The 23,158-nt window shown below is 43.8% G+C and overlaps 1 protein-coding gene across 8 annotated transcripts in view; it reads left to right on the forward strand.

Annotated features, from left to right (window-relative positions):
* Nucleotides 1–318: 318 nt before the first annotated feature.
* Nucleotides 319–23,158, forward strand: part of HUWE1 (HECT, UBA and WWE domain containing E3 ubiquitin protein ligase 1) — a 72,963-nt gene continuing 50,123 nt past the window's right edge. For all 8 annotated transcript variants that reach the window (XM_073639883.1, XM_073639882.1, XM_073639879.1 and 5 more), the window contains exons 1-15: nucleotides 319–473; nucleotides 14,044–14,186; nucleotides 16,766–16,835; nucleotides 17,113–17,211; nucleotides 17,317–17,523; nucleotides 18,032–18,184; nucleotides 18,597–18,659; nucleotides 19,318–19,395; nucleotides 19,537–19,584; nucleotides 19,668–19,736; nucleotides 19,882–19,981; nucleotides 20,238–20,338; nucleotides 20,437–20,587; nucleotides 21,517–21,644; nucleotides 21,798–21,938. In XM_073639883.1, coding sequence (XP_073495984.1) covers nucleotides 16,791–16,835; nucleotides 17,113–17,211; nucleotides 17,317–17,523; nucleotides 18,032–18,184; nucleotides 18,597–18,659; nucleotides 19,318–19,395; nucleotides 19,537–19,584; nucleotides 19,668–19,736; nucleotides 19,882–19,981; nucleotides 20,238–20,338; nucleotides 20,437–20,587; nucleotides 21,517–21,644; nucleotides 21,798–21,938 — 1,383 coding nt within the window. In that variant the 5' untranslated portion in view covers nucleotides 319–473; nucleotides 14,044–14,186; nucleotides 16,766–16,790. The remainder of the gene's footprint in view (nucleotides 474–14,043; nucleotides 14,187–16,765; nucleotides 16,836–17,112; nucleotides 17,212–17,316; nucleotides 17,524–18,031; nucleotides 18,185–18,596; nucleotides 18,660–19,317; nucleotides 19,396–19,536; nucleotides 19,585–19,667; nucleotides 19,737–19,881; nucleotides 19,982–20,237; nucleotides 20,339–20,436; nucleotides 20,588–21,516; nucleotides 21,645–21,797; nucleotides 21,939–23,158) is intronic.

Here is a 23,158-nt window from a genome sequence, read left to right on the forward strand (position 1 = left end):
CATTGTACAGGTGAGGAGCCTGCAGTATAGAGGCCACAGGGCGCCATTGTAGAGGTGAGGAGCCTGCAGTATAGAGGCCACAGGGCGCCTTTGTACAGGTGATGCAGCAGCCGCTCTCCTAACACCTCCTCCACCCAAACTCCCTATGCTGGTAACAGCACATATCGCGAGATTTCCGGCCGCTCCGAGACTTGCCGGGGGGCCCTCCACTCGCCGTGGATGTTCTCGCGATATCTAGGCCCAGAGCGCGCTCACAGGAGAAGAAGGCGGAGCAGCAGAGAAGGAAAGGGGTGGGAGACTCTCGCGAGATCTCAGCGTAGGAGCAGACGGAGGGGGCGGGAGCTGCGCAGTCTCGCGAGACCAGGCGGCCGCGGCTCTTGCGCTCAGGGCTCCGGCACTCAGTAGGGGGCTTCGGCTTGGTTTAAGATGGCGGAGGCGGCTGGAGCTCGGAAGTGAAGCTGCTGACCGACCAGGTAAACGGCCCCGCGGAGGGCGGGAGTGGCGGCGGGGATGTGGAGCCTCGGCAGCTGACACACGGAGGCGGCCTCCGCAGCACTGGCGGCACCTCCTCCTGTCACCCGGGAAGCGGCTTCCCTCAGTCGGGGCTCGGCCTGTACTGCGTCGCTCGCTGATTTCCCCCTTTCCTGGGGCCTCTCCTTCCGCGTCTTCCGGCCGGAGCCGCTTGACACCCGCTAGGCCTCGGCCTGCGCTCCCCACAAGGCCGTGTGCTCCCCTCACAGCGCCCCCGCCTGACCATGACCCAGCTCTTTTCTGCCGGTGCCTGCCGGGCGTCACGTGATCCGCTCCGGGCTCTGCCGGACTCTTAAAGCGACAGCCACTCCAAAAGTCATATTTTGCCAGCTATTGTTCTCTGTTAGCAGCCAATTCACACTTTTTCCTTTTTTTTGTGAGGCGTGTATAATATCTATCATTTATCTTCTCTCCCCCTTCTCCATGATCCCTAATTTATCCCCTCTGCCTGCATAGATATTTAGGTGGAGTTCTCCTTTAATCACTGACATACCTGGCACGCACCCTCCTTGTCTTGTCATGTGATCGCTTGTACCCATTTGTTTAAAGATTGTCTTTAACGCTCTTAAAGGGGCAGTCCAGTGAAAGCAAACCACCTTTTCCACTCCGTTTATTATCCGAGGCTGTTGGGGGGGGGGGGTATAGTTCTCACCGGACAATGTCTTTTAAAAAATGTGTTGTTTTTTTTTTATTAACTTTATTTAAACAAACTTGAACATCTCCATCCCCCACACTAGTATTATTGACATGTTTATGACTTTGATTATTGATTTGATTATGTCCGTGCAGTACTGCTGTACATGTGTAAGTGTGTGATACATTGGCCCATGTCTAGACCACCTTTTTGGCATAAATTAATTTTTATGGAGAGGATCTCAAGTCTCTGGAAAAAGGACAACTCTAGATTAAATGTTGGCACAAGTAAAAGTTTTAAATTTCTTGCAGGATGCAGTTATGTATTGCAGGGTGAGCCACACTGGTAGATTTGGGGTGTTTTGTAGCTTTCATGTGTAATTGTAAGCCCCTCGAAACACATTAGATGGCTGTTGACAGGAATTATCGTGTTCTGAGATTCCACTTGCCAGGAATTGTCTCCGCTCCCAACAACAAAAAAAAAAGTGCTCAAATTGAACAGACTGGATCCTCAGATCCTTCTCTCCTCCAATGTGATCGATCAGGGAACAGATGTTCAGCCGATTTTCTCTGAAATCGACGGGATCAGCCGACTTGTACGGGGTCCTGTAGACGCCATTAATAAACGTGGGCCGATCTGTTCTGAGATCAGGGTACAGCTGCCAAGTAGTGGCGCCGTTGGGCAGAATTCCTCTTCCGGACATATAAGACAATTCAGTGCTTTGATTATAGTTCCCTAATTGAGCCTCCGTACAAGGGAACTACAGCTCCGCAGTGGGAAGTTCACCCAGCAATAAAGCTTTTTTTTTTTTTGTCACATATTTTGCTCATCTACAATATTTATTTTTATTTGGATGTTTTTTTTTTTTGCTGTATTTTGGCTAATAATGACTAAATGTAGGAAAAAAATCCTGGTTTTAAAGGCTTTCTCTCACTTTCAAAATGCGGCCGTCAGGACAACATATTGATCACCCCCTCCGGATTCTGATCTGGAAATTACAGTGGGACCAGCTGATGATCTTATGTGCAGGGCTGTGGAGTCGTTAAGCCAAACCTCCGACTCCTCAATTTCTATGACACCAACTCCCTCATACAGGGCTCATATTTAAGTGATAAATTTACTGTAGCACAGATTCATCTCAGCTAAAAGTCTAGACCCTTAGATCAGGAATAGGACAGACATTTATAGGACATTTCATAACTTTCCCAAATTCTTATGAAAAAATATTCCCCACAAACTGCATTGAACTACTGTACCCAATTTGTTATATATTTTAGGAGTTGGAGTCGGTCCATTTTATACCAACTCCACCAAAATGGGCTCCGACTCAACAGCCCTGCTTATGTGAATGGGTGACCTGTGTGCGAGGAAGGTAAAAAGGAGGATTGGACATGGTGAATTTTTTTTTTTTTTTAAAAGCCCAAACCTTGTCGTCAGAGGTGACAAGTGACTGAAAGCAACTTAACTCCTTCACGTCGGAAGCATGTTCACACTGATTATGCATGTGTATAAGGAAGCCATCTGACAGCGATTGACAGTCATCTTTTTAAAGCCAGTTGAGTAGCCCCAGCAATAAGGACTGAAGATTTCCAGCTCTGCAATAACGCAATTTATGCTCTGCACCTTCTCCAAAAACTGCGACTAGATCTAAAGATATTTTGAGGATATTTGCTGAGAATTATACATTGATCAATGGTCTCTTTTTCAGCTGCCGGTTTAAAGGGAACCTGTCATGTTGAAAATGATCTCAGATATGCAGTTGCGGGATGATAATAAGCTGATCATACTCGTAGACCTTTTTTTGTGGGAAAAGTTTTAGTAAGACTTGTATTCATTGACATCCCTGGTGTTTATGTAGGAGTCCAGTGGGCGGTCCCACACTCGGTGATTGACAGTGAGCCGTGTCTGCACAGCGCCATACGTTGTTTAGTGGCCACTTATGGGTACTGCAGTTCAGCTCTTAATCAAATAAGTCATCTGTGTAATAGAAAACCCCTTCAATTCTTGTCCATATTTGTTAGAAATTCACAGCAGAAGACAAGCCATGACTTTCCCACTGCTGTCATAAGCGATGACATGAATAACAGTGGGAATTTTTTGTTTAGTTGACTTTCACTTTGTCAATAAAGACGTCCCGGTCACACGTTGCCTGATGTGACCCTGAGAATTAACCGAATTTCACAAGTGGCAGCCCTGACATGGAAGATGAATGCAGTTATTCTTGCTCAGAGGGTGTGCGGAGATGAAGACATCCTGTCGGTGTAGTGAGGCATCCTCCCGCCGTACTGCGTTTAAAGGGATTTTCCAGTAAAGTTTATTACATATGCTTTGGATAGGCGATAACTACTTACTGGATGTGATTGTGAGAGCTGAGAATTTGAGCTCTGTTATCGCTGCTCCATTCATTCTGAGACCGCAAGCAACAGCAGAGTATAACAGAGGGGGGTCTCAGAGGTCAGGACCCCCCCTCCCCACCGCTCTAGTCATTGCATTAGATGAGCAGCCATATGTAATACTTCGCTCTTACTGTGGTGGCGCTGCTGGAGAAGTGACCACCTGCTGCTGAATTCCACACGGATATGTAATTTTTTTTTTTTTGTACCTGCATTCATTTTTCATACCGCAGTCCACTATATGGGGATGTCAGGAGTTCTGGGGTATCGCGTGACATTGAGCCCCGTCACTGATTGCCCTGCCTGGTTATCGGCACTAAGTGCTGCTTTTTCACTTGTAAACAGAGACATCTGATCCTATCCACAAGTTATCGGATTGTGCTGACCGGCCAACGCATGTGTCATTAGTACAACCTATATGCTATTATTATTTTGGCAGATGGTATTAAAATAAGTAACACTAATTGACCTTGGAACTCTTTAAATATGGGTGGGAAGCAATCTGCTGGGGATTACCTGACATATTCAAAACAGAACGGAGGCAGAAGTGATTGATCAGGCCTGACCTGTATAGATAATTAGTGGGTGTGAGGAGCGGTAGTGTACGTCTCCCTAATATCACCAGCCAACCATGGATCCATCACGTTCAGTCCAGCTAATAGTTCCTGAGCCCGATGCATCAAGGTGTTGCAGAGTTGTGCAATAAAATGTTTAAAAATATTTTTGTTTGCAAAAATTTAGCAATTTGCCTTTTTTGGGGGTTGTTTTTTTTTTTACGCCATTTCTGAACGACTTTCTGAAAGAGGACGGCGCTGTGATGATGCGTGGCAAAGCCCTCTCGACTATACTCCAGTGTTTGGAGTAACATTTCTGGCAGAGGTGCATGCGGGGTGTAATTTAACTCCAACACACCTTTCAGTAAGACTGGCGAACACCTGTCTGAATCAGGCCCTGCGCCTCTATGTGGTCCTTCTATTACTAAAAGTTGTAGTGGTAAAATTTTATCATTTTTATAGCATTATTTTTCTTCCCCTGGTTTCACACATCCGTGTTCAGATCGTAGTACCAGGGTCTGCAATTACTGTCTGAACACAGACGTCTTAGCCCTCATTCAGATGTCCCCCTTTTTTTTTCTCTCTCTCTCCTCCCTCACATACAGTATTTGATACACTGTCGATTTTGCAAGTTTTCCCACCTACAAAGAATGGAGAGGTCTGTAATTTTTATCGTAGGTACACTTCACCTGTGAGAGACAGAATCTGAAAATAAAAATCAGAAAACCACATTGTATGAGTCTTACATAATTTGAATTTTATTGCATGAAATAATTATTTGATACAATAGAAAAACAGAACTTAATATTTGCTGCAGAAACTTTGTTTGCAGTTACAGAGGTCAGACGTTTCCTGTAGTTCTTGACCAGGTTTGCACACACTGCAGCAGGGATTTTGGCCCCCTCCTCCATACAGATCTTCTCCAGATCTTTCAGGTTTCGGGGCTGTCGCTGGGCAACATTGAGTTTCAGCTCCCTCCAAAGATTTACTATTGGGTTCAGATCTGGAGTCTAGCAAGGCCACTCCAGGACCTTGAAATGATTCTTACGGAGCCACTCCTTAGTTACCCTGGCTGTGTGTTTTGGGTCATTGTCATGCTGGAAGACCCAGCCACGACCCATCTTCAATGATCTTACTGAGGAAAGGAGGTTGTTGGCCAAAATCTCGCAATACATGACCCCATCCATCCTCTCTTCAATACGGTGCAGTCGTCCAGTCCCCTTTGCAGAAAAGCACCCACAAAGTATGTTTCCCCCACCATGCTTCACAGTTGGGATTGTGTTCTTGGGGGATTGTACTCATCCTTCTTCCTCCAAACACGGCAAGTGGAGTTGATACCAAAAAGTTCTATTTTGGGCTCATCTGACCACATGACCTTCTCCCATGCCTCCTCTAGCTCTTCCAGATGGTCATTGGCGAACTTCAAATGCGTCTGGACATGTGCTGGCGTAAGCAGGGGGGACCTTGCGTGTCCTGCAGGATTTTAATCCATGGTGGAGTGTTACTAACGGTAATGTTTGAGACTGTGGTCCCAGCTCTCTTCAGGTCATTGACCGGGTCCTCTCTTGTAGTTCAGGGCTGATTCCTGACCTCTCTCAGAAACATCCTTACCCCACTAGACGAGACCTTGCATGGAGCCCCAGACCAAGGAAGATTGACAGTCATCTTGTTTTTTTCCATTTTCTAATAATTGTGCTAACAGTTGTTGCTCTCTCACCAAACTGTCTATTGTCCTGTAGCTCATCCCAGCCTTGTGCAGGTCTACAATTTTGTCCATGGTGTCCTTAGACAGCTCTTTGGTCTTGGCCATGGTGGAGAGGTTGGAGTGTGTAGACAGGTGTCTTTTATACAGTTAACGAGTTCAATCAAGTGCAATTAATACAGGTAATGAGTGCAGAGTAGGAGGGCTTCTTAACCCCTTTAAGACATAGGGCATACTAGTACGCCCTGCATCATCACCCCTGGTTCAGTGAGGGCTCCGGCGCTGAGCCCGCACTGAACCGAGCACATGTCAGCTGATTATTACAGCTGACATGTGCCCACAACAGCCGCGGGTGGAATCGCGATCCACCCGCGGCTGTTAACATGTTAAATGCCGCTGTCAATCTCCGACAGCGGCATTTAACTCGCGCTTCCGGGAAGCGCGTCACTTACCCCGCCCATCGGCGACCCCGTCACATGATCGTGGGTCCGCCGATGGGTGGTCATGACAACCCTGGGTCTGCAGCAGGCACCAGTGGTTGTCATGATCTAGTCGCTATGAGCGCCACCTAGTGGTCGGCGCTCATAGCACAGGACCATTTCTGCTGCATGCGGGGGATCTGCTCGTCCCCTGTATACAGCAGAGCCGATCAAATGAGTGCTGCTTCTAGTCTCCTATGGAGACTATAGAAGCAAGCAAAAAGTGAAAAAAAATGTTTTAAAAAATAAAATATAAAAGTTTAAATCACCCCCTATTCAAAATAAAATAATAAAAACAAAAAAAAAACCCACATACACATATTTGGTATCGCCGCATTCAGAATCGCCCGATCTATCAATATAAAAAAAGAATTAATCCGATCGGTAAACGGCGTAACGAGAAAAAAATTCTAAACGCCAGAATTACGTTTTTTGGTCGCCGCAAAATTGCAATAACGGGCGATCAAAACATCGGATCTACCCCAAAATAGCATCAATAAAAACTTCAGCTCGGTGCGCAAAAAATAAGCCCTCACCCAGCCCCAGATCCCAAAAAATAGAGACGCTACGGGTCTCGGAAAATGGCACTTTTTTTTTGTTTTTTTTTTTACCAAACTTTGGAATTTTTTTCCCCCACTTAATTAAAAAAGAACCTATAGATATTTGGTGTTTATGAACTCGTAATGACCTGGAGAATAATGGTGACAGGTCAGTTTTAGCATTCAGTGAACGTGGTAAAAAAAATAAAAATAAAAAAACCATCTGTGGTATTGCACTTTTTTTGCAATTTCACGGCGCTTGGAATTTTTTTCCCGTACACTATATGGTAAAACTAGTAATGGCGTTGAAAAGTACAACTCGTCCCGCAAAAAATAAGCCCTCACATGGCCATATTGACCAAAAAATAAAAACGCTATGGCTCTGGGAGCAAGGGGAGCAAAAAACGAAAATGCAAAAACTGAAAATGCTCCGGTCCTTAAGGGGTTAAAGAAGAACTAACAGGTCTGTGAGAGCCAGAATTCTTGCTGGTTGGTTCCATGATCAAATACTTATTTCATGCAATAAAAACTGACAGCGCACGAATTGCAACTGTGTGCTGCCCGTGAGTCTTACTGACTAGGATGAGAAAATGGACGTGCCCCCCCCCCTTTTTTTTTTTTTTTTTTTTATTGGACACATCTTTTGCCAAAAAAAAAAAAACAAGCAAAAACATGGCCATATGATCAGTCACATAGACTATAATGGGTACCTATTTAATCGGATAGAACGCGTGCATGAAAAAGCTACGTCTGAATGAGGCCTAATTCTGAGCTCAAGATTCTAGACAAAGGTGAATGATGAAATTCTGCCCCTAGTGGCATCTTCCAGTATACAATTATAATTTTTTGTTTTTGGGTCAGTGTGTAAACTGCAAATAGTCAAACCTTAAGGGGGTTGTCCATACTTGGGGCTGAAGTCACTTTTTGTGACTGCAGACTTGTGAATCCTCACAGTGCGCGCTGTCAGGATTCTCCGGGAGCGGGAAAATCACGTGACAGCAGGTATGCCATTTGTGACTGCAGACTTGAACCCCAAGCCTGGACAATCTCTTTAAAGGGTCTCTCCGCTATGGACAATCACTACTTGGTAGAAAGGACCTTGACAACAAATTGATCCCTGACCCCCTGCAATCAGACAGCACCCCTATAGGGGAAATGAAGAATTTTAAGTGTCCATTCACATCAATGAGACTGGTCCTTCGGAGCGAGGGGCGGTCTTTACAAACAATATCTACTTTGGCTGAGAGATGAGGATCCTGAAAAGAAGCCCCACCCCTTCAGTTTTACCAATATATTAATGGGGTATATGAGAATGGGCTGTTGAAGCTGGATCTCCCTTTTCATTGGAAAAATTGGACAGTGCCCCCTAAAGGAACCTCTTAACCTCAGCGTGATATGAGCAATATATCTAACTCCTACTTCTTTTTTTTTTTTTTTTTTTTTGTATTTTAAGAATCCTTTATAGATGATCGCAATCTGTGATCTGGTTATAATATGCGCTCTCCATTTTCCCACCGTTTTTTGAACATACTGGAAAAGGTAAAGAGGAGAAAACTGATAAATTAGGCAAAAAACAAAACGAAGACATAACATCCCAGATGTGTTTATAAAATGCAATATCTTGGACAAAAAAAGTTTTTTTTCTAGGTTTATGATATTGATGATCTATTCTTAAAATGGGTCATCCATGTCAAAACGGTGGGGGCCGGCACTCCTTCCCTCCCAGCTGTTTACAGGTACTGCAGTGTACTGTGCTGTAACAGCACAGCGCCATGCAGTGGCAGTTCTCCGGTACTGCAGCTCAGCTCCCGTTCACCTGGAATTGCCAGAACACATTGTGAGGAGCGGTGCTGTTTCGTTGGGAACGTCTGGTTTTGCACTCCCACCGGTCTGGTATTGATGGCCTTCTGTAAATATAGGTCATCAATATCATAAGCCCGGAGAACCCATTTGAATAGAAGTGCCTTCTTAAAGGGGTATGTCCAAAAATAATCCTTTATCCCTGATCTCTAGGATATGACTATGACTTTCATTTGAGTGTCTGCAATCAGCTGATCGCCGGGGTCTTCCTCGAAGGGCATAAGTAGTCACTGACCAGGATGCCTCTGTATTTTTTGTCTCGTTGGTTTTGGCTACTGACGCTTGGCTAACTGGCTCTTTTAAGGTTTGATATTTAGCCCATCCCTGATTTACATTTATTTGACATCAAGGCTAATTAGCACTTAAGATCATATCCATCATTCTCTGTCTGCCGCAATTCACACTAAAATGCTTGTGGATTTGCCACCCTGTAGTATGTGAGAACTTGGCTGTGGGCTGCTGATTATAATGGAGAGTTGCCCAGTGTCACTGGCCCTTAAGCTCAGATAGACTGGAGCTACAGGAAAGTTGGCAGTCAATTATTTTGCATATATTCACAATAATCAATGGTCTCTTGACTGTAGGATTATAAAATGGTGCTAAAGGCGAGGATAACATTCCCCCATAGTTCCCCCTCCAGTTGTATCATTGCATAGTCCATGTCAGACTAGGATCGGACCAATGTACAGACTGCTGCAAACTTCATGGACGCATACGAGGCTATAAGTTTGAGTCGGGGAAACCCGCCGTCAGCCCCAGGACTATGAAATATGCTCTTGTGAATCCGGCGACTTGTGATGTGGACCTAATGCGGATTACTGGGACGAGATCTGTAATCTAGTGAGGTTGAAAGAGTTAATGCTCGTTATGCGTGAAGCGATGGGTGTGTAGTGTCTTTGCTATATAATAATCCAAGCCGTTTCCTGCTCAGTAAAACACTGAAATGCTTTTTTAATTAGTTGCAAGGCCTGACGATCAAGGCAAAGCCTGTATGGTGGCACACCGTTCTGCATTATGGGGCTATGTCGTGGGGTGGTGCCTCCATGCTATGCCTAAGTACCGTATTAAAGGTGTTGTCTAAACGTCATCTATCTTTGGGAGCACACAGCTCCTCTCCCTCCCAGCCTCCTGTTTTCCGTGGAGGGTGGGGTGTGCACTCTTGATTGACAGGTGGGACCAGCGGTGTGGTAGTGTTGCTGAGCGCCTTCCTAGAGGCAGCTTTTACATCTGCAGCATCGAATGAGTGCAGAATCCCGTGATCTGTGCAGCTTCTGTACTTGTCTAGGAAACCGACCTCCTCTGATAGACTAGAGAGATGGCCGGTAACCTAGGCAGCCAGCTATTTACTGTAAAATTTAAAAATCCCTCCATTCTTAATTTTTATTTTTTTTTCTTCCATGCACATTGCTGTAAAATTGCAGTCTGTACAATGTTTATGTATTCGTGAAGCGTAAAGGTGTTTTTTACTACTTTTTCTGTCTTTTTGGTGGTTAATATCCTGGAGGTAGAGAATATTGTCCAATTATCATTTTGGGTGCATCGTCCTGAACGGCTGCAGCGGGTCATACACTGAGGCATTGTGGATTCAGATGTGGCTTGTTGCTACCGGCCATGATAATGTGTGACTGCACTGTGCGTTAATTGGATTACTAGGCAGGAAGTCATCTGTGTGATATAATATACCGGGGGTTGCAGGGTAAGGAGCGGCCACATTTATCAATCTAATCTAATTTCGATGCCGTGTTTGTACGGAGCGGTCAGACCCGAGAAGAAATGCCGTGGTCACAAGTCTACACATTACAGGATCTGGTCGTCTTTCCCTTTAAACAATTAATATTGACGCCGTATGAGGAGCAATGGGGGCGCTCCTACAGCTGAGGCAGAGAACCTGCCTAGTGCATGCTGGGAGTTGTAGTCTCACAGGTAGGGTTTGCATCCTGCACTTGTTACTTCTTGCTCGGTGCCAAGATAATTGTTTGTACAGGTGCGAATTAGCAAAGACAAGGAAGAGGCGGCAGCTGCATTTTATTCTGGTTGTAATGTAAAAGTTAAGGAATGTGATACACCACAACAGTCAAAGACTTACATGGTGCCATATTAAAGGGGCTAACACAGTGGTCGGATCTCCGGAGGTCTCTCCATCGTCTGCAGAAAGCATTAGGGTATGTGTACACCTTAGTATTTGCAGCAGATTTTTCTGGTGCAAAAGTGTTGGCATGAAAAAAAAAAAAAACGCAGTGTAAAATACTAATACTGTAAAATTCAGCTTTTTAGTTGTTTTTTTTTTTTTTTTTTCCCCCGCTGCAAAAACTCAACTTGTGAACAAGCCCTTACTCCTCCAGTAATGGAGAACCTACAGCTAAAGGGGGAAATAGTAGAGTTGACCATGGCATGTAGCTGCAGCGTTCACTTCTCAAAGGGTTTCTACTATTACTACTCCACTTACCCTTTGCAGCAGTATAGATTTGCATTACTTAACGGGTTTTATGTTTTTTTTTCTTGGGCAAACCCCATTATATGCTGCTCCTGAAATAAAAACTAGACTCATTCTTGCCTTTCGAATCCCCTGCTGCTCTCATAGTCATTTCCTTGATTCTTGATAGTTTACATGGCCACAGCAGTGCAGTGCCGTCCTCTGCACCTGACTGTGGCAGCGGTGGGGTCAGAGTGAATGGTCCATCATTGTTGCTGCCTACCACAGATGTGACATGGCGCCAGGCCGGCTTATCAAAAGTCACAGATTTTTACAGGTAAGAGTTTTTACAGGGCTTCTGTCTGGTGGTCACCGGACGAGGTCCTGCGAATCGATTCACACCAACTCAAGTTGCCACTTATGCCGCTGTAAAGGCCTACACCGACTTCTGCTGCCGGTAGGCATGTGCTCCCATAAAAGGCTTTTTTTTTTTAATTTATTTTTTATTTTTTTTATTTTTATATACTGCCTAAACCGGGGTCTTCCAAAAGCTCTGAAATCCCCTACTAGTAAAAGTCTTCCTATGCAAATGACAGAAAAATTGTTAGCCTTGACAGTCGTTGTCATCAGTCACTTGCTGAAATTTTGCTTTTGCCAAAGTTTATCAAAAGGCCAAAATCCAGTAGTGTTTGTATGTGGAGAGACTGGGAGAAAGAAATGGAAAGGTAAAGCATTTTCAGGTTGGGCTATTGGACTACAATTTCCAAAAGCCTTTCAGAAATTGAAAGATGGGATGTTAGTTGATGTAGACATTTGCCTCACTTCATATCGAGTTTTTTTTTGTTTTCTTTTCATAGATTGTTCACACATGTTGGGTTTTTCAGCATCACAAATCTGCAGCAAAACCCAATGTCTGGCAGGAAATCAGCTGTGTCCGAAACAGGTTTTGCTGCTTTTTTTTTTTCACTGTCCTTTTGTCTCTATTTATGCATGTACATAAAGTTCTGTGAAAAAAAACAAAAACAAAACGCTGATGCTAATTTTGGTGTGTGTTTTTTTTTTTTTTTTTTTTTATTATGCATTTTTTTCACCACCCATTACTTTCTATGGGTGAAAAAACGCTGAAAGTCACATGCTCTATTTTCCAAAAACCCAACCAAGGCACAAAATATGCAGCAAAAAAAACAAACCATGATGTGTGAACAGAGAATTCTGTTTTTTCTTGGACTTTGCTGGTACTGCAAAACGCAGCTGAAAATTTGCATAAAAATCTGCAGCAAAAAATGTTGAAAAACCCAACGTGTGTGAACATAGACTTACGCTTCTAGAGTTGGTGTCCTATAAAGTTTTTAGTTTTTCATCTTCCATTCAGCCTGTTTTCTGAGGACCTGGGTTTATGGTTAGAGAACATGTCCTTGTCCTCTATATTGGTGGTAAAAACTTCAGCTTTTCCAATGGCAGTGTCTTCATTATAGAGGACCGGAAGTGGGCGATTTTTGCTCACATTTTATTCCCACTGCTGCCCTTAGTATTGTGTTTTTTTTTTTTTTTTTTTTTTTTTTTTTTTTTTTTTTTTTTTAATCCGTCATACAGTCCCAGAGATATGGGCCTTTTTATTTTGTGCTACTTTTTATGATTTTTTTTCCTGGGGGGCATGGCTCACAGGGTAATGCAGAGTAGTCTAAAGACACACCCTTGAGGATCCTGTGAGTGACACCATGTTGTAAAGATAATAAGAATTAGCACTGAATATAAATTTTCATATCTCTAGAACAGTATGGCAGATTTAAAAAAAATAAAAAATAATAATATAGAATTGAATATTCAGGGGAGCAGCAGGAATAACCTAAGAGCTAAATCTGCCTACTTTTGACCTGATGACATGTTCTTTAATAATGACTATATGTAGGGGCAGGGCTGTGAAGTCCGTAACCAAAACCTCCAGCTCCTCAATTTCCATGACTTCACGACTCTGACTCCCTCATATATGGCTCATGTTTAAGTGATAAATTTACTGTAGTAAATGGTAATATCAGGCTTTTAATCATTTTATAATACAATAATCAAGCCATTTAGATAGAACATAAAATATATTTGAGCGAAGAGGAAAAACAAACTAAAAACATCAAGCATACAGCGAACATATACTGGAATATTGATTTATGCACAGTTTTTTGAAAGTTTAGATATGCTTTAAGAAGTACTTACCTTAATCCTGCTCTCCTGTTCACTCCAGCAGTTCTGAGATGAGTGCAGGCATCCCTACCCTGTGTGTTTGGTTTTTATGCCCCTTATCTGTAGAGGACGAGCTTCACTACTTATCATATACATAAACTGCAGCACAGATTAATCTCAGCTAAAAGTCTAGACCCTTAGATCAGGAATAGGACAGACATTTATAGGACATTTCATAACTTTCCCAAATTCTTATGAAAAAAATATTCCCCACAAACTGCAGTGAATTACTGTACCCAATTTATTATATATTTTAGGAATTGGTCCATTTTATACCGACTCCACCAAAATGGACACAGACTCCACTTCCCTGTGTAGGGGGGGGGGGGGATTCACACGTAGCTGATAAGGTCAGATCACATTTGTGCTCTTGCCAGAATTTATTTTAGTTATTTCACAAGTGACAACTGCATCGCCATATTTCTGAACAGAAAGTTTATGTTCAACCTGGGCCTCTGAGCAATGTCCAAGTGTTCATAGAAACATTTACGTTTTTGGGCCAGTTTCCCACCAGTGCAATAAGGGCACAATTCCTTGTCAGACCGCGGCGCAGGGCCCATCCCCTGATTAACTGCATCCTAAGGATCCGTGATACTATTAGTTCAGGTGCGATCCTGTGAAACTGACCTAATTGTAGGTCTACCAGTATAAGAAGACCTTGCCTGTGTGGGCCGCTGTAACTCTGTTCTTGCTTTATTTCTAGTTGGCACTGCTGCATTCTGACTACATCCTCCCATCGAGTTCCTGCTTCCTTGAACTTTCTGGACGACACTTGCGGTCTTGCAACAGACTCTTTCAAATGCTGTTTTCTGCTCCTTTTACGGTGCCCCGCTGGTTCCAGCTAGAGTAAGTTGGGGAGGAAATATAATCGCCCGTTTTCAGGCATGAATAAGTGGGAGTGGAGAATGGGAAGACGAAAAAAAAAAAAAAAATTTACATTATGAGCCCCACCCCAAGTGCTCACCAATAAGCAGAACAAAGGGATGGCAGCACTCATTGGGACCCCATGGTCCTTTAATACAGTACAGGTCCAATGCCGCTGTAGATGGACTGCAGATTAGTGCTTCTCACTTTAGTTGATTGAGCCACAAATATATCTGCATGCACATAGACATCGCAGTGTCAGGTACTACAGTGATCGGACGGGAGTGCTGCCTCCCCATATTCTGCTATTAAGCTGGGTCTGGACCTCTTACTAAAATACAGCACATGTCCTCAATGTAAAATCCCTTTAAAAATGAAATGAATGAGTAAACTACCTATTGCATAACGGTATTGTCCATTTCTGTAACAACCCCTTTTTTATGTAGGATCACTATATCCCCTGATGTAAAAATAAAAAATTCTCCATACTTGCTTTCCGTACCGATGCCGTTCCAGTGGTGTCTGTGGTGGTTCTCCTGGAGCTTCCATTATATTGGCTGCAGGGCTCACATGCTAGAACAGTGGGCGCTATTGAGTTACTGTCCTCTATCTTCCTTCTGACGAACCTCCAACATTGCGAGTGAGATTAGTCTAGGGTTGTTTTTTTTTAAGCATATGGGAATAAAGTAGTTATCCACTACTTTCACATTGATGCCATAGGATAGGGCATCAGTGTATGATCGGCTGGGGTCCCGCACGTGGCACCCCCACCGATCAGCTGTTATCGGTGCCACCGGCTGGAAGTCCTTACCTGTGGTGCTTGGCCGTCCATCTCTAGTGGCCGCCACGGGGTACTGCACATCCACCTCCCATTGAATTGAATAGGAGGCGGATGTGCAGTAACAAGCTTTGGCCACTGCAACTTGATGGCCAAGCACCGCAGGTAAGGACTTCCAGCCAGCGGCACCGATAACTGGATCATGCATTGATGCCCTATCTTATGGATAGGGCATCAATGTGAAAGTAGTGGATAACCCCTTTAAGAAAGGTTTTCTAACTAGTGGTCAATCCCTTTGTTGTTTATGAAAGCCAGAAAAAGTCTTTAAACTAAAATTACTTCCTGTTTACAGAAGACATTTTTCAGCAGTCTCATTATCACTACAGACAGGATTACAATGTCCAATAACTCTATACACCGCTGATAGTACATGATTCATCAATCACAATAGGCGAAGTTACAACTCTCATCCCCTCCATGTTCAAAGGCCTCTCCTTGCTTATTAAATGGGAATCTGTCATCAACTTAACTTTTTGCCATTTAATCTGAGAGCTGCATAATGTAGTGACAGTCCAGTGATGTGTCACTTACTGGGCTGCTTGAGAGTAATTTTATCACTAGAGGATTGGTAAATCTGCTGCCATGTAGTCCTCCATATTTATGAGCTCTGTAGAACTGCTCCCTACACCACTGATTTGGCAGCTTTTTGCCTATGCACACTGAAAGCTGACAATCAAGGCTGTGAGCTGCTGAAAAGAACTGGAAGCATGAATCTAATGGTATGAAAATTAGAATATTTTTTATATAAGGTAGTGATCCGGTCCTCTTCTTCTTTCCGCTGACGCGCGATACATTTTTGACCCCCTCCTCTATAGGCCAGGACTTCCGGCTGCAGCCAGGCTGGAGGCCACTGCACATCATAAGGTCAGGCAACCTCACTGCGCGGCCGGAAGTTCTTGCTATCTTCATTCTGTTAATGATTGTACTCGCCTATGAGTAAATGTGTGCCTCTGAATGATTTTATCTAATATTTTTACTTCTTGGACACCAGCTTCCTTGAACCTATGTTTAGATTTGGGAACAAAGGGAGGAATGGGGATGAGGGGGTAGATTTTGGTATACTGTTAAAAAGTATCTCATTCAGAAAAATACATTTACCTTAAAAACCTGGTTAATATGATAGGTCATTTTGTCATGACACCTTTCCATTAAAGAAGACCTTGTAAAAAGTGTCCGGTTTTTGCTTTTCTTTTATTCCTGCTGCTGTATACCAGTTTTTGTCTATCGGCCACAGTGTTCCAGATATGTGGGCTTTTTTGTGTAGACCCTTACCGAGGGGGCGTGGCTCACACCTTCCTCTGGGGCGTGTCTTTAGGCAGTTTTGCATAATTGTGTTGTGAGCCACACCCCCTTGTAAATACGATATAAAAATTGCAGCGAAAGAAGCCCACATTTCTGGAACCATGTAGCGAATTTTATATAAAAACAAAAATCTATAATCGAGGGAGTAGCGGGAATAAAATAAGAGAAAAAAACCTGACCCCTTCTGACCCGATAACAGGCCCTCTTTAAGTGTAATCCATTGTGTTGCTGTCCGTGGTTCTGATTCATTGATACCATGGCTCTCCGACATGCAGGCTTACAACGGTGCATTTCTTACCCCTCCAATAATAAAGACCATTGTTTTTGTTTGCAAAATAAAGAAATATGCAAACTATTAACGGAGTGCACGCTTTGCCTTGCAGCTGTAAATGCTAAAACATTGCGGTTTCCCACTTTCTAGGTTATAGAATCGGTAAACTCTGAAGATGAAGGTGGACAGGACGAAGCTGAAGAAGACGCCAACAGAGGCGGTGAGTGTTGCTCAAGGCACATTACCAAATATTGCAATCTCAAAGTGCCCAGAAACTGCCTGTGTGAGCCAGATTTAAAGGGGGGTATTCCCATTTTAGGATATTACCTAGTGGACACCAAATCCAGGCGGAGAATAGCAGTTGCCACACACCCTGCTTTGCTTCTTTCCTCATCTCCTATAGAAGTGAATGGGCCACCTATGAATGTGGCAATGCATACAATGCTAATAGTACTGTAATCACACACTCCAAATTAACACTCTTTCCTACTTTGCAGCCTGCTGATTGCAGGTCTCTGATTGACAAGTTGAAACTATGTACCGATGAGCAACTTCTGCTGGAGCTCCAGCAGATCAAAACATGGAATATTGGGAAGGTATGGAACCCAACTCTTCCAGGTGGTGGTTTTCTTTTTACTTTTGGTTCTGTGTAAAGGTAAATGTAATTTTTTATTTTTTTTTCCTTTTTTATCATTCTCTAGTGCGAGCTATATCACTGGGTGGACCTCTTGGATCGCTTTGATGGCATCCTGGCTGACGCTGGGCAGACTGTGGAGAACATGTCTTGGATGCTTGTGTGCGATAGACCCGAGAAGGAGCAATTGAAAGCACTTCTTCTGGCAGTGCTCAACTTCACTGCCTTGCTGATTGAATACAGCTTCTCACGGCATCTCTACAGCTCTATCGAGGTGAGGACTGTGTGTACTTGTGTGGGGCGAAAAGTGATATGGTTGGGTTGCTTCTAGTTTTGGGGAAAATGTACAGTCTGATGCATTCAGGAAGCTTCGCTATGGATTGTTTCTGATAGAAAGCAAGAGATATGGGGAATCTGCTCTGACTTGAGCTAGTAAGCAAGAACTGAAGGGTAGTCCCCATTTGAAAATGTATGGCCTAGCCACAGAATATGCCACTTTAAAGACCTGCACCCATTTTAAGATTTGATTATCCCACCCAGCATGATGAAGTAACCATTGGCTGCTGCACAGAGGCCCGTATATCTATGACCTGGATGTGGTGGGATTGAGGAGGGGGGGGGGGGGGAGGCCTGTTCTCGAGATACATGCAGGTCCCCAAGTAAAATGATCCCCAGTGGGTGTTTGGCCTTTAATTGCAAGAGTAAGCATTGGCCCTTTTTCTGTGCAAATCTGTACATAGAGCAAAAAAAAAAATGCTAACCTTATTATTTCTTGTTTCCAGCACCTGACCACTCTGCTCGCCTCTTCCGACATGCAAGTTGTGCTAGCTGTGCTCAATCTTCTGTACGTCTTCAGCAAGAGATCCAATTACATCACTCGCCTGGCCTCCGACAAAAGAACACCCCTATTGTCACGGCTGCAGCATCTTGCAGAGGTAAACTTAAAATACACAAATACCCCTTATTCATCAAGACTGGAGATCTGCACGTCAGTCTTAATAAACCATAAGATGCTCCACTCCCTGCCATTGCAAAAATATATATCAGCCAGACAGGAATACATTTCTGCTGTGTGCATTATGATGAATTTTGCTGGCCGTGCTGGGACACAACCGCCCCCTGGTGGCATCGCACCCACTTTTCAGGAAGTTGGGATTGATGTAAAAAAAGAAAGTTGCTAAATTTTTGATTAACCATGATTTTTTGTACAAAAAAATTTGCAAGATTTCATACAGTTTTAGGCCAAAATTCTGCTGAAACCTGATGAATAGGATCTCTAGTATTTAATTCTATAACCTGTAGCTATAAAATCACATCGTAGTCACTTCTGTTTTTCCTTCTTTTCAGAGTTGGGGAGGAAAAGAGAATGGCTTTGGTCTTGCTGAGTGTTGCAAAGACATGCAGATGTCGGTAAGTTTAATGTGTAATAAGGGCCACGTCGGATGGATTGCTCGTGTTTCATGGTTTTTCCTTGGATACATCAAAGTTCATCTGTTTGATATTCTGAAACTTGTGCTGTCTGGGCAGGGAGCTTGAGGATTATTTCCTGCACATTGTCATCTCATTAACCCCCTCCCATGAGCCTTGGGGGTGGGCCCTTATTATGTAGACTTCCTAGCTCCCTTCCTCCAGTTGCCAGTTATAGGTTGTACCTGATGCCATTTCTATTTATTTTGACCTTTGCTTGAGGATAGACATTTATTTTATCCGGCTTATTAAACCATTTTCTGCTATCCTGCTTCACCTGCTAGTAGCCACTCCATGGACCTAACCCAGGGGCCCAGTGTAAATCCAGATCCCTGTACAGGGGTTAAAGGATGAGAAGGGTTCCTCTGGGACCTGCTAGACAGTGATTTGTTCATGGAAGCCCTTTTATTAGCTGCCATGCGATGATGAACAAAGCTGCTTTACAAATAAACATTGATGGACAACAAACTAAAAAATGTTGGCGGCAGCTTGGGTATCTGGTATGCGGAATTTGCCCGATCCTGAAGACTTATTCTAACAAGCTATTGTCATGTAAACTATTTTTTTTTTCAATAAAGATATCATTTTTGTTTTTCTTTAGAAATACCCACCAAGCGCCACGACTCTTCATTTTGAGTTTTATGCAGAACCTGGATCTGAAGTAAAAATAGAAAAAAGGGTGAGTGAATTGGTTTGAGTTACATACGGGCGTGAATTGGTTAAAATTGACTATCATTTTTGACAACGAACGTCCTGGGGTTTTTAATCGGCGCCCTATGAAGGGGGTGAACTAACCTAATGTCTGTCCTTGTATTTCCAGGCGTCTAGTAATACACTACATTACATTCACATAGAAGAGCTAGATAAGGTAATTTATTGCTGCGTTATACGGTGTGATCAGCACTTACTCATGAGACTTTGGTTATTAATACTCTGCGCTCTATTTTCCAGATTTCTGAAAGTCCCTCTGAGATTATGGAGTCTCTAACTAAATTGCACAGCATTCCCAAGGATAAGCAGGTACAATTGTTTTGACTACTTTTAGTTGCTGTAATGATGAATGATCTGATGCATAGGTTTTGCGTACCAGTAATGGGGATTATATATAATTTTATTTATTTTTTTACTATATTATATATTGACTATTTTGATTTTTATCCTGCAGATGCTTTTGTTTACCCATATACGGCTTGCACATGGTTTTTCCAATCATAAGAAGAGACTACAAGCCGTCCAGGCCCGACTACACGCCATTTCTATATTAGGTAGGTTTTTTGTTATCTTTATCCCTGTGGTTTAGAAGTTGTAGGTTCTGCTATAGAATCAGAGTGGGACATAGTGCCATAATGGACTTTTTCCTGGCATGTGGTCCATTCCTCTTCTGAATCTGTTGTCCCCTTTCATTATGGACAATGAAGGGGCTTTCTATGTTTCTTTTTAGGTTTTAGCAATTTTTATTGATTTCTCCCCTCTTCTGTGCTTGTCTAAATGTAATCTCCATCTTTGCTGTCTTTTTTACAGTTTATTCTAATGCCTTGCAAGAGTCTGCAAATAGCATTCTTTACAATGGTTTAATAGAGGAATTAGTGGATGTTCTCCAGATAACAGACAAGCAGCTCATGGTAAGGCCATCTTCCTCCAAATCCGCAAAGCACGTATACTAAGTTACTGTGTATAACGAACGTGTTTTTCTTTTTTTTTTCTCTCCTTATTTTAATAGGATATTAAGGCGGCATCTCTAAGAACTTTGACCTCTATTGTTCACTTGGAAAGAACACCCAAATTAAGCAGCATCATTGACTGCACTGGTACTGCCTCTTACCATGGCTTTTTACCTGTCCTTGTCCGAAACTGTATTCAGGCTATGATCGGTAAGTGCAAACATTTTTTTTCCTCCCCCTCTATCCTTTAAAGGAAGTTTGTCAGCAGGAAATGACTGTTCAAACCAAGCACAGTCAGTCTATGCACCCTAGGTGTGGATGTGTGGCTTCATGTGCATACCAACATACTTATTTTCTATATATCTCCACCCTCCCTTTTTCCTTGATAGACAGCTCTGTTTTCCATCTGTTTCCACCCTCCTTTGGCTCATGTAAAGCCAAATAGGAAGGTGCACTGAACTGCTTGGCTGCGCCAAGGATGGTTGTATCATTAGACAACCACCTAATATGAGAGCTTGTTTGTTTGACCCCTGGTAAAAAGCGGACTTTATGGGAAAGTTGCAGTTGGCGGCTTTATATCCCATATTGCTTGTTGGTGGCTGTCCACTCTGGCTCATGGAGAGGAGCCCTATATCGGGGATCCCTGGCTATGACTCCTTCCATTTACTTTGTAATATAAACGTTAAATCATTTAGTTCGGGAATTTTTTTTTTTTTTTGCTTCTGAAATCTATTTGAATCAAGCAAATAACAAAGAATTCCAAAATACAGAAGTATCGCAATTCCAGAAACCGTACTGGAAACCTTGGAAGAAGCCGGTCAGGCGAAACTTGAGTCAGGCAAAAGAGCACAGTACTGTGTTCACATACAGTTTGTACCTGTATCTTTGGAGTCTAATAAATACAGTTTCTCTTGAAATTGCGTTACTTTGCTACTTTTGGGATTCTTTCCGGTATCCACTTCATTCTAATAGATTTCAGAAGCAAAAAAAAGGATGATATTGAAAAGCTGGTTAGTTTCCCCTATGAAAAGCCTGGATATGCCATGTTGATGATCGGTAGCTTTCAGCAGCTCGGAACATCATCTGCTTTGTATTGATGAGAGGTTTTATTTTGCTTAATTATCTGTTCCTCCTTCCAGACCCAACGATGGAGCCGTACCCCCATCAGTTTGCCACCGCTCTTTTCTCATTCTTGTATCATCTAGCCAGTTATGATGCTGGAGGAGAAGCACTGGTTTCCTGCGGCATGATGGAAGCGCTGTTAAAGGTATAACGTTGTTTTGTGTCTTTCAATATTGCTTAAAGTAAAAAGGAACCAAGAGTGATGTTTATAAGCTGAGGCTGCAGTCGTCTCCCCGGCAGACGTTTTCTGTTCATTTGCAGCATTGGTTTGAGCTTTCTCTTCGGCATTGTTTCTCAGGTGATCAAGTTCCTAGGAGACGAACAGGACCAGATCACGTTTGTGACTCGAGCCGTGCGGGTTGTTGACCTCATTACCAACCTAGATATGGCTGCCTTTCAGTCTCACAGCGGCCTGTCTATATTCATTTATCGGCTGGAGGTGAGATTAAGAGTTATTTCTTTTGATGTAAACCTTCCCATTCTTTATTCCTTTGTATGGAAACGATAGAAATATTCACATAATGAGCCCCCCATTTTTTTTTTTTTCGGCTGTGATGTACTAAATTGGCAGATTACCCCTGCTAGACTGTAATGTTTATATACCTGTAATACGCAGAAACCTTTTTTTTTTTCCCCCGATCTGATGTTTTTTGCAGTTCTGTACTTTTGCATCACTGGTTTATGAGATCAATTAGCAGCTGAAGGGGAAAACAGAAAACCAATTGATATCAGCAAAAAAACACGAAGAAGTTAACTTCTTTTAAAGGGTCTTATTCTCCCTAACCTTTATGGTTTCCAAACACGTACCAATTCCCACGGACTCCCTCCCCCCTTGCGCCCTTTCTCCCCACACACCCTTGCGCCCTTTCTCCCCACACACCCTTGCGCCCTTTCTCCCCACACACCCTTGCGCCCTTTCTCCCCACACACCCTTGCGCCCTTTCTCCCCACACACCCTTGCGCCCTTTCTCCCCACACACCCTTGCGCCCTTCTCTCCACACACACACACACACACACACACACACACACACACACACACACACACACACACACACACACACACACACCCCCTTGCGCCCTTCTCCCCCCCCCACACACACACCCTTGCGCCTTTCTCCCCCCCCCCCCCCACACACACACACACACACACACCCTTGCGCCCTTCTCCCCCCCCCCCCACACACACACACCCTTGCGCCCTTCTCCCCCCCCACACACACCCTTGCGCCCTTCTCTCCCCCCCCACACACACACACACACACCCTTGCGCCCTTCTCTCCCCCCCCCCCCCCCCACACACACACCCTTGCGCCCTTCTCCCCCCCCCACACACACACACACCCTTGCGCCCTTCTCTCCCCCCCCCCCACACACACACGCACCCTTGCGCCCTGCTCTCTCCCCCACACACACACACACCCTTGCGCCCTGCTCTCTCCCCCCCCCCCACACACACACACACACACACACACACACACACACACACACACACACACACACACACACACACCCTTGCGCCCTTCTCTCCCCCCCCACACACACACACACACCCTTGCGCCCTTCCCCCCCCCCCCCCCCCCCCACACACACACACACACACACACACACACACACACACACACACACACACACACCCTTGCGCCCTGCTCTCTCCCCCC

The sequence above is a fragment of the Phyllobates terribilis genome, unplaced genomic scaffold (genome assembly GCF_046119375.1).
Source record: "Phyllobates terribilis strain yellow unplaced genomic scaffold, ASM4611937v1 Scaffold_7__3_contigs__length_470593459, whole genome shotgun sequence".
Classification (NCBI taxonomy): Eukaryota; Metazoa; Chordata; class Amphibia; order Anura; family Dendrobatidae; genus Phyllobates; species Phyllobates terribilis.